This window comes from Lissotriton helveticus, chromosome 11 (assembly GCF_964261635.1).
Source record: "Lissotriton helveticus chromosome 11, aLisHel1.1, whole genome shotgun sequence".
NCBI classification, from domain to species: domain Eukaryota; kingdom Metazoa; phylum Chordata; class Amphibia; order Caudata; family Salamandridae; genus Lissotriton; species Lissotriton helveticus.
In genome coordinates, this window is record NC_136072.1 from 527,621,103 (window position 1) to 527,632,561 (window position 11,459).

At 45.4% G+C, this 11,459-nt stretch overlaps 1 protein-coding gene across 1 annotated transcript in view; it reads left to right on the forward strand.

The window, feature by feature from the left end:
- The window catches only part of TTI2 (TELO2 interacting protein 2), a 62,018-nt gene extending 51,812 nt beyond the window's left edge, over positions 1–10,206 (forward strand). The window contains exons 6-7 of the mRNA XM_078666180.1: positions 8,518–8,680; positions 10,063–10,206. Coding sequence (XP_078522306.1) covers positions 8,518–8,680; positions 10,063–10,143 — 244 coding nt within the window. The 3' untranslated portion in view covers positions 10,144–10,206. The remainder of the gene's footprint in view (positions 1–8,517; positions 8,681–10,062) is intronic.
- The last annotated feature ends 1,253 nt before the right edge of the window (positions 10,207–11,459 follow it).

Consider the following 11,459-nt stretch of genomic DNA (forward strand, 5'->3'; position numbering starts at 1 on the left):
AGTTCTCTCACTGCGACAAGGAAGGAGCAGCAGCACTGGGAAACTCTCAGTCATAGCAGCAATTCTTAAAAGTGAAATGGGTCTTGTAGTTGCAAAGCATTTAGATCAATTTTTCCACACAGCACTGCAGAAAATCTGTAAGAAAAATATAAGTGAGGGTTTTGATGCACAAACAAACCGAAATTGTCATAAAAATGTTGATGATTCTTTCTTTTCCGTCAATCATCTGCGATGGTGGAGTCTGGCTCTAGCTGCTTCCTAAAAACTTTCATAGCAAGATTACGCAGAAGAATCACATGAATACAAATACATTGTTGAATATTCATCTGAAAAACAAAATCGTGGAATGAAATATGTTGATAAAAACTCCGTGGGGGACATGACATAAACAAAGATGTAAGCACATAAGTTGATTAGAAACACTGCAAAATTGTTCAGAACTGGTTTGATGTGGATGGTGGTCTTCCTAACCTCCTCCTACCTTGTTTATGGAGAGAGACATTTGTGACAGGACAAGTTATGAGAATTTTGACCCTTTTTCCTGTGAGGGGGCACTGTGTGGAAACAACGATGGAAAGCACTTTTGGGCAAGGAATCGTAAATATTGCATATGAAAAGTAAAGTCGGAAGTGATTATTAGCCTACTGTTAGAAATTGGGTTTCTGGTTGACTGGGGTTTGAGCCCTGGCCAAGCAGTAACCACTATCCTAGTCTGTGTAAGGCACAAGCAGAACCTCAAACCTGTGCTCACCCTCTGGTAGCTTTGCACAGAGCAGTCCGGCTTAACTTGAAGGCAATGTGTAAAGTATTTGTGCAACAACTTCCAACAGTGAAACCACCACACAAAAAGACCCCACACCAGGTTTAGAAAAAATGGTGTATATTTTAATTTAAAAAACAGACCAAACCGAAAAACTCCAATCAGGGAAACAGGAGATATCAAATTTCCAAATTTTAACATAAAATAGCACCAGCAAGCACAAAGCACCAACAAGGGATATCTGAGCGTGCCGACCCGGGACATAGTTACAAGTGCAGGCTGACGGAGATGGAGTGCGGGCTGGGTACAGGGACCAGGTTAGGCCTGCTGAATAAAATACCTTAAACCCTGGTTGCGGAGCGTTACGTGGATCTGAGGTAAGAAGTTTCACGCAATTAAAGCAACGTGTGGGTTCCGAGATGCAGTGAGGCTGCGATATGAACTCCTGTGTGTCAACGACAAGGATCCCTTCTGGGCTTGTGATGTGAAGTCCAGGTGTCGAGGATGCGGCCCACAGCTGAGGCGACGCATCTGTTCCGTGGAAGTGCGTGGCTGCAATGCAGAGGCCGGTGTCATAGTTGAGCTGCGGTCAACGAGGGATGTGAGAACATAGGTCAGAGATGTGCCGTGCCTTCAGCCGTGTCTGTTCCGAAGATGTGAGGTTGATGCAGACCTTCCATGCCCGGCCCAATCCCTGCAGCAGCAGAGATGTCAGTTCTGTTTGAGAAAGTGCCGCTCAGCAGAGAATCTGCATCAGTTCTGCTGGTAAGCACCTTAGGCCCACTTCCAAGAGGCGAGGACTGAGGTGTCACCACTTTGCATGGGAGACTCACCGAGAAGAGTCCAGGTGCAGTTGCAAAGTTGTTGGAAGCCTGTTGTATGCCTGAGGCTTCAGGCAGTAGTACGTATCCAGCTTCTCTCAACTACGCCCCATGTCAAAGCCTGTGAGCGAATTGGGCGGGCTACTGCCTGAAGTGGGAGGAGTGATGCAGATGCCTGTGCATGAAATTGCTGCCTGCCTGTCTGTCTGTCTCATTGGACGGCCTGAATGGCTGAGTGTAGAGAGGGTTCTTCCATTCACTTTGCTTTTATGTATATGTCACAAACTCGCGACTTCGGGTACAGCTCAATCTAAGCACTCAGTCGGGGGCGAGCCACCTGCCAGTACCGCATAGTGTATAATATCTTTATTTTACTGTTAAACCGACGCACATCCCACTAAACTTGTCAGTCAACTGCTTCCCTTACCACAAAGCTCTGCCTAGGTAGCTGCTGTCCCTAACCTCTGATGACCTCTGGTCAGAATTTGAGGCCCTCTGCCTCTCTGCTGTGCTGCTGCTCTGCCCTCTTGTCTCTGTGCTTCTGCTTATCTGATCTTTTTTCCCCCTCCTTTTCGCTTTTTTCACTGTTTTTCTCTTCCTCTCTGTATTTTGGTCTTTTCATTTTTCACTTTTTTCTTTCACCTCCCTCCGTTGTCCCAGCCACTGCTCGTCCCCGCAGCCTGCCCTCCTCCAGCGCCGCTTTCCATCAATCCAGCCCTCCCCCTCATGATACCTAATGGCGTCCGCTGGCACACCAAAGACCAGCCCGTCTGCGCCCTTCCATGCCTGGACCGTGCCCAGCGACCGTTCAGGACAGCGAGCTGGCTCTCTCCCGCCCTTCATGAGTCAAGAATCACCTGCAGACGAAGAGATAGAGGAACAGCAAAACCCCGGAAGACTACTCAGCCTTCAAACTGCACTCACCGAACACCACCGCCTCATTAGAACAACAATGAAACTAGCCCTACAAGAAAGGATCAACGGCCACACACTTAATAGCAGAAAACTCGTTGCCGTGGTCAAAGAATTCATCAAACCCAGCACAGAAACAGCAGACCTCCCACCCTCCCAAGACCTCTGTAACAACCTCTGAACCTTCTTCCACCACGAGATCAAGCAGATTTACGACGGCTTCAACAGCATCGATACCCAAGACCCTCCCACCCTCAACCACCGCACCCAACAACTCTAGAACTCAGCGGACCATGCTCAGTTGGACTCCCCTCATCACTGAGAACACCCTCAAGATCATTAAGAGAAACCACTTTGGAGAACCCTCTGACCCCTGCCCACACCACATCTTCAACAGAGCTGACACCTCCACTGCCCCGAACTCTACAGCACCATCAACTCCGCCACCTTCCCGAAAGACTGGAAACCTACAGAGATCAACCCCTTGCTGAAGAAAACCTCTGCAAACCCGACAACCTCAAGAACTTCAAACCCATCTTGCTGCTCTCTTCCCAACTAAGGTAATCAAGAAAGCCATCAACGCCCAACTCTCCGACTTCATTGAACCAAACCACATCCTGGACATCTCGGCCGCCTTCAATACAGTCTCCCACTGCACCCTATGCACAAAAATCCACAACGCTGGCATCCGCAACAAAGCCCTGGAATGGATTTGCTCCTTCCTCACGGGTTAAACACTGTTCCACTCTGAACCCACAGAGATCAGCTGTGGAGTGCCTCAGGGCTCCTCCGTGAGCCCCACCCTCTTCAACATTTACATGGCTTGCTCGCAGTCATTGTCGGGAACCACGGGCTCAACATAGTCTCCTGCGCTGACAACACTCGGCTGATTCTCTCACACATTAACGAACCCACAGTCGCCAAGAACAACTTCCAAGACGGAATTAAGGCTGTCGCCACCTGGATCAAGAAGAGCTCCCTCAAGCTCAACCCTGAGAAGACTAAAGTGCTCATCCTGGGCTCCACCCCTCTGTCTGGGACGATTCCTGGTGGCCTGCAGCACTTGGAACACCCCCCACACCCGAAATCTCATGAACCGCCAGATCAACGCCGTCTCATCATGCTTCCAAAAGCTATCCCTGCTCCGAAAGATCTTCAAATGGGACCCCACAGAGTCCAGAAAGACTATCACCCATGCACTCATCAGCAGCAGACTTGACTATGGCAACACGCTCTGTCTGCATCACCCAGAAACTCTTCATGCAATCACAGCATTTTCAGAATGCTGCCGCTAGGTTCGTCCTCCTGCGCCACAGCACTGGCCACCTGAGAGACCTCCATGGACTACCAGTCAACAAAAAAATCCCCTTCAAGCTCCTCACCCACGCATGCAAAGCCCTACACAACGCAGGACCTGCCTAATTCAACCACCGCCTCTCATTCCACGCCCCCACCAGAGACCTCCTCTCCAGCCGACTGGCCCTGGCCACCTTCCCAAGCATCTGCCAGACCACAGACGGAGGAAGATCTGTTTTCTACCTTACAGCAAAGACCTGGCCTCTCCACCTCGGGCAATCACCGTAGCTGCCTCAGTTCAGGAAGGATCTCAAGACCTTGCCCTTCGACAGAACCTCAGCACCAATGGATCAGCCCCCCACCCCCACTGCCTTGAGACCCATACGGGTGAGTAGTTGCGCTTTACAAGACCCCTGATTGATTAAGATCTGGAGGGCAGCTGTAGGAAGCTGACTCTTTATTTGATATACTACTAAGTGGTTATAACATCCAGTCTCTAGGAGTTAATGTAAGCACGGGGAGGGGGCACAAGGCAGCACCAAACTTACACCCTCAGCAGTACAGGGGTGGATAGGTGCAGAGTGTCAACGCAGCGTTGGGTGCCCAATTCAATTCAATTCAGTGAGGGTGATCGCATATGAAAAGAGGCTGCAGGCGCTGTCCAGAAACAGCTGGCCAGTTAAGTAGTGATGCTAGGGGCTGTAGAGACACCGTTAGTCAAGTTCCCCAAGCCACAGAGCCTTCGGTTGCAGGGGTGTCCTTCGGCGTCTGGAACTCTTACAGGGAGCAGGTCGGTGGAGTCTTCGGATTGAGGATGCAGGCGTCGGGATAGAGTCCGACAGGGGTCCGCCAATTTTGGACTCTGGCTCAAAATCTCTGAGGAACCTTTGCAGGATCGATGGGCCCCATGGGCATCATGTGCAGTGGTAGTTCCAGAGGCGGTTTCGTGGTTATCGCTCTTTTAAAGTTGGTTTCTTCTTTAGCAGGTCCACTGTTCTCTGGAGATCTACAGCTTTGTCAAAGGCAGGCAGTCCTCCCAAGGTTTTGGCGGTTACTGAGCTACAGGACGGGTTCTCTTTTGGCGCAGGATCATCGGGGTCTGTATATAGGCCAGTAGGGCTAGGGCCAAGTCAAGTTAGTTTCTGCAGTCCTCTCTGCAGTTGCAACGCTGTAGTGTCTGGCTCTATGTAGGTCGTCAGGAATCTGATTTCAGAGTCTGGGAGAGCCACCCAAATACTAGAATTAGGGGCGGTAAAGGGGAGTAACAGTTAGAGACCAATGAGTCCTTTACCTGAAGTATCTATTATGCTACCCTCCTGTGGGAGGGCGCGTAGTCCTATCCTTGATTAGATACATCTTACCATCTTCAAAATGGTGGGCACTAAAAAATGTGCTTAACTTCGCCTTCAGCACCTGAGGGGTGGAGTTGGTAAAGGGGACACACCTCTTTTCACAAGTTTTCCTGTGGTTTTCTTGTCAGAAGTGGTGGATTGAAATGGGGCTGCCATTTGCTGCTAGCAGCAGAGGCTGGGGTCACATTACAAAGGCGGCAAGGCCTTTGTAGGTTCCCTCTCAAGCACTGTCTTCATCCTGGGGTGGGAGGGGGTGTGACACATCCACCCAGGATGGGCTTTGTTTCTGGCCTCAGAGAGCAGGGGCTCTTGGCCCAGGGGTCCAGAAACATGTCTGGTGGTGGCAGGCTGCCTAAAGTCAGTCCGAGACCACACAGGGGTGGTACTTTTTCTGGGGGCACCTCTGAGTGCATATTTTAATAAATCCCACACTGGGATCAGTGTGGGTTTATTAAGAGGAGTTGTTTGGTACCAAACACTCCTCGGTTCAGTGAAGTCATCATGGTGCTGCAGAACTTGAGTTTCCAGCCCATGCACTTTCTGCGGCTTCACTGGCACTTGCAATATTACGAATAGACTTATTTATTTATTTTAAAAGTGTTGTATAGTGCGAACAAGACCCTGGAGGGTATCCGAGTGCTTCACAGTAATGGGATGGGGGACAAAGTAAGGTAACATTGACATAAGAGGGCTGTAGGGGCATATCTGCCCATGCAGATATGCCAACACCACCTTCAGTAAAGTGCACGCTGCCTTATGGCATGTAAGGCTTGCTAGAGGGGTGACTTACATATACCTTACGCAGTGCTGCTGGACCAAGATATGCAAGCTGTAGTGGCATGGCCTTGGTGAGGGGACCCTCTTCAGCCCCCATGCCCTAGGTACCAATGGTACCATTTACTAGGAATTTACAGGGGGTCTGAAGTTGTGCCAATCTTTGTACAGTATTTGGGAGGAGCACTGGCACAGAGGTCCTGGTTGACATGGACCCTGTGCATTTACAATCGAAACCACATCATTTTCCAGGCAAAACGTGGAGGGGCTAACCATGTCAAAAAGGGGCAGGTTAATTGTGTTGTGATATGAACCCAATGGAATGTTGCGCAAGTTGAGGGGATATTGTTCCTATAGTTTTTGTAAGTTTCCTTTGTTTTCTTTCTCTGAAAGGCTCTAGTGCTCCAGCTCCCTAGTGCCCTTGAATGTATCCCCGTAGGCGATGCGCCCTCCGGTACTCGTTAAGGGCTGCAGCAGTGGTTTCTGGGTTACAGAGCACTGCATCCCCAGAGTGCTATTGTTCAGGAGCCCTATGCAATGGACGTGTACATTAATAAAGATCATATATGATGGGCAATGCTCGATAGCAGTAGAGCTGACCGGGGGGGGGGGATACCTAACTATGCTATAGATGATGAAAGGGAGCCACGGACTTCACCAATGCATGATACTGTACATTGTAAAGGTTATAGAGCCGTGGGGGGTGGGGCGGGGGGGAAGAGGTTGAGTTGATTATGTATTCTAAATATTTTCAGTGCCATGGTAATGATATTCTTATGCACCAAAGACTCGGCATTCGCAGAACGAACAATGCGCACGTATGGCTTGGGCGCCCCAAAGGCTATAATGGGGGGGTCATGTTATGGCTGGATTATATACATGAGTGGGGGCGTGTGTCGCCAGGTTATGCAATGTATGGTGCAACGTATTATGATGTAATGTGTCATTTTCTTTCTTCAATAAAATGTGTTGTAAAAAAAAATAAAAGGGGCAGGTTCTCACACCAGCAAACTAGCACTTGGAGGCTCTGGGTTGTAGAGACGTAGGTCCAGTGCTTCTCACGCAGGCTAGGGGGCAACAAGTCAGCAGAGTAGAAGTCCAGCAGAGTTGCAGTCCTTTCAGCAGCACAGCTGGAAGAGTATCCACATTTCCAGACTTGTACTGAAGAAGTGATATCTGAGGTCTAGTACTTATACCCAGTGGAGACTTCAAAGAGATGCCTTTAGAGTGCAAAGATGTCCTCCCTTCCTGCCCTCGTCTCAGACTCACTATAGGGGGTATGCAGCCCTTTGTGTGTGGATAGGACACAGCTTGTTCAAATGTAAGTACGACTGTCCAGCTCTTCCCTTCCATCCTGTCAGGATGGCCCATCACGTTACACCTAAGCTCCCATTGGTTGTGGCTGTCTAGGAGGAATACACAAAGCCCAACTGTCAACTACACCCAGATATGTGATCAGACAGGCTGTAGGCAAAACATGGTTAAGGCAAGAAAATGGCTACTTTCTAAAAGTGCAATTTCAGATTTACAATTTTAAATCCAACTTCACCATAAATTAGGCTTTTAAATTAGGATTCCAGAGACACCAAACAGTTATATATTCCCTTTTGGAAATTACACTTCTAAAATATAAGGTAATCCCAATGTTATCCTATGGGAGCTTTAGGCCTTGCAGTGGTGGAAAATAAATTTAGGAATTTTGCACCACCAGGACATGTAACACTTAAAGTACATGTCCAACTTCTTAAATGCATGGCACCCTGCCCTCTGGGCTGACCAAGGCCAACTCTAGGAGAGACATTTATGCATGAAAATGGAAGGGTTGGGTCTGGCAAGAGATTTATCTTGCCAAGTCGACCTTTAAAATTTAAAGCTGCACACAAAAGGCTCTGCAATGGCAGGCCCAAGACCTGTTTATAGGCTATTTAAACGGGTGGCACAATCATTGCTGCAGGCCCACTAATAGTGTTTCACTTACATGCCCTGGGCACAGGTAGTGCACATTAATAAGGACTTATAAATAAATTAACTATGCCAATTGTGGATAAACCAATGTTGCCACGTTTTAGGGAAAGAGCACAAGCAATTTAGCACGGCCTAGCAGTGGTAAAGTGCACAATCCTTAAGGCAACAAAACAAATTCAGCAAAAAGTGAAGGGAAAAATGCAAACAGACTGGAGGTGACCCTGGAGAAAGGGCCATTACCAACAACTATTAATGGATTTATTTCTTCTATAACTTAAATTAATGCCAGCATAGTTTTTGCAAAGTGTTACAATTTTTAAATCAATACAAGGAGACAATATTGTACATGTTTTTAAACTAGATAAAAATGACCGCTTTTAAATTGAATGGAGAATGCACTCATACATTTAATTGCATGTGAAAAATATATGCAGAGAAATAGGATTTTGTTTAAATAAATGGTAAATAAATTGCAAAGAGGATATTTAATATTCCTCGGCTTCTGTAATTTAGTTGCAAAGATATTTCACAAGTTAAAATAAACAGCCAAAGCTGGTTGACTGTATAATTATTCTTCGTATTTCATTTGTGCTTCTGATTTGATGCTAATTCTTCTACTCTTGTCTTACAAACTTAGAATGCCCTGGAGGCTCGGTGCATTACTGAAGTCACTCCTCAGGCTTGTATATGATGTGGCCACTGACTGCAGTCTCACCCCAGGAGAGGTGAAATTGAATCTACTTGAAGAGGCTACGGACTGTCTTATCCTCCTTGACCGATGCTCACAGCGACAAGTAAAGGTAAGTGGAGAGTAGTGAAAAAGAATGAATGTTCATAAACCCAAAGAGGCCACTTTAACCAATGAACAAGCAGGCACGGATTGTAATTTTAGGGCCATATGTACAAGATTTAGGGATTGCGAGTTCCTAATTCTGATTCGTTCCGAATTGCAATTAGGAAAGCACAATTCCTGATGTATGAAAAAGTGCAAGGCTTAAAAGTGATTCCCAGTGGGTCACAAATTGACCCACTTCATGAATATTAATGAGGTAGTTCGCCGTTTGTGACCCATTAGGAATTACAACCATGCCAGGGATGGTGACCTTCTGGAATCGGCAGACAACCAGGTCTACAATTGCTTTTAAATAAAGCAATATCCTTTTTTTTGTTCTTTTTAAATGTAGCCTGTTTTCCTTAAATTAAAACCTGGTGCGTTTAAAAAGAAAATGACATTTTCAGGGTTTTTTAGGTGAAAACTGAATGTTTCCGAAATTTGGTCACAAAATATTCAGACATACCACTTTCATTCGGTATTTGAAAGGGAAGCCCTAAACATGCCCCTTGCAAATACTGAAGCGCTAAATCAAATTGTGATTCGGCAACAAGTTACTGAATCGCAGTATATGTACATTTGAAAAAAAAGTTTGCTTCGCAAATAGGCCGATTCAGACTGCAAAAAAGTGTTGTGCATATGCCCCTTGCTTTCTTAATGGTTGAGAATGTTTAATCTCTTGGGAACATTTGATCTTCCTGTGCCTCAAATGCATTATTTAGTAATGTTGTGAGCAGTTACAAACAAGCTGACTCCAGTATTAAGTGATATATATATATATATATATATATATATATATATATATATATTATTTTTTTTTTTTTAAGTCTAAATAAAACTATAAAGAGCCACGCACTTTACACCATTACTTTTCATAGCCTGTGAATTATACATCAATGAAGACCTTTCTGAGGGACCAGGCATGCTACAGATTTGTTTTATTGCAAATTCTCTGGGACACCAACAAACTTTTATTATCCGTTGCACTTTCACTTTCATGTTTTCTAATGATTGAAGTTAGAATAAGATTGAAAGTAGTTTGATCTGGAATAAAACAAAATATTCACACACAAATGAGACTAGGGGATCATTACCATAGCAAAACACCAGGTAACAATACAACTCAAACTTTCATCCAAGTAGACCTCTACACAGAAATAGTGACAATACCATAAACAAGGGAGGTCTCACTGGCCAACATAGTTTTCTCTGCTATGTTTCTGTATTTTGTCTTGCTGTTATTTATACTAATTTAGAAGTGTAAAGCAGTGACAAATCGCACTTGTGTGTCATCTGAGTATAGTTGTGAAATTTTACATAGTAATAATCTTTTGTTTTTCTGGTCTTCAGGTTCTGCTGGAAGGAATTTCGAACACCTGTACAGACCAACAAGTATTAAAATGTTTGGCAAAAGTGCAACAAGATGTATGATTTGAAGTATCGCCTGGAAATCCAATTTGATCCACACTAGTAAATGTTATTTTTGTACCTAAATCTAAGTTGTCCTGGAGTTTTTTTGTAAGTGAAATAACTGAATAAGAGTAACACATTTATGTGAATTTAAGGAGGACATTAACCCGTTGAAAGATTTTCCTCCTGCTCCACGTCTGACAAGCTCGCTCAACCCAATCTATCCTCATTATTTTCATACGTGCAAGGAAGAGATTTGAGTTTCATATTTTCCAGGTTAATGGTAGGATTCTATATTCCCCAAGTGAAGTGCCATTGTCACAAATGACCTGATAAAATGTTTCAAAGCTGCCCCTGCCTCAGGCAGGCTTCTCCTAGCACGGCAAATAGACTGTCCAGTCTTGTTCACTTTCAATGTTTTTAATAAAGTTCTTTCAAAGCGTTTTTTCAAAATCTTAATTTGTGGTTCAACACATTATTTTCATGGTTGCCAAAGCTGTATGCTGTATCGTAACCAAAGTCTGTTCAACATGAGTTGTAAATCACGTCATAATAACAAATCCCAATGCATTTCAGGCTATGGGGGAGCCCTTCGTCAGGGGGTTACTCTACAAGAAGGAAAGAGATGAATAATCACTACAAGGTCGATGTATAATGTATAACACGTGACGGTGACTGAGTGAGACTAAAATGCCGTGGTAGAGATTTGTGACTATGGTGCTGGTGTTGTGATTTAAAGGGGTAGAGCTGGATCATGTATAGTGCTCCGCATATGAATGTGTGGTAAGTGAAAAGTAAAAACCGAAGTAAAAAACCGGGTCCCTACAGTGATCGTTACAAACGTGGGGTGATTCCGAGTGCTCAAATTATTAAAACCTAAGTGCAGATAAACGCAGGCTTTCCCACTTGTGAAAAGACAAACCGATGCGTGGATGACTCACGGTTAACAGTCGCTGTGTTGTCCGGTTACCTGTGGATACACAGGGAACCCAAATTTAAAATCAAAAACGGGTGGGCAAAACTGCAATGGGTTCTGACCCTAACAACGGTTAAGTAACTTACTTAAATTGGCCTCCGTGGAGTTTTGTGTCTGTTAGTCCCTGCGTATGGCATTGCGAGTGCTTCAAGGCAGTGTGCCGAGTGATAACTGCGCGTCTGGCAGTGTAAAAATAAAAGACGGGCTAAAACCCAAGGTAATGGGCGCCATCTTAGAGTGCTGGAGAATAGTCCGTGTGCAGTGTGCATATGTGCAGAGAACATCATACGAGTTGTGACTCATGTTCTAAACTGGTGTAAATACAATAAACTATACACAATCCTGTCTGATAATCAATGGA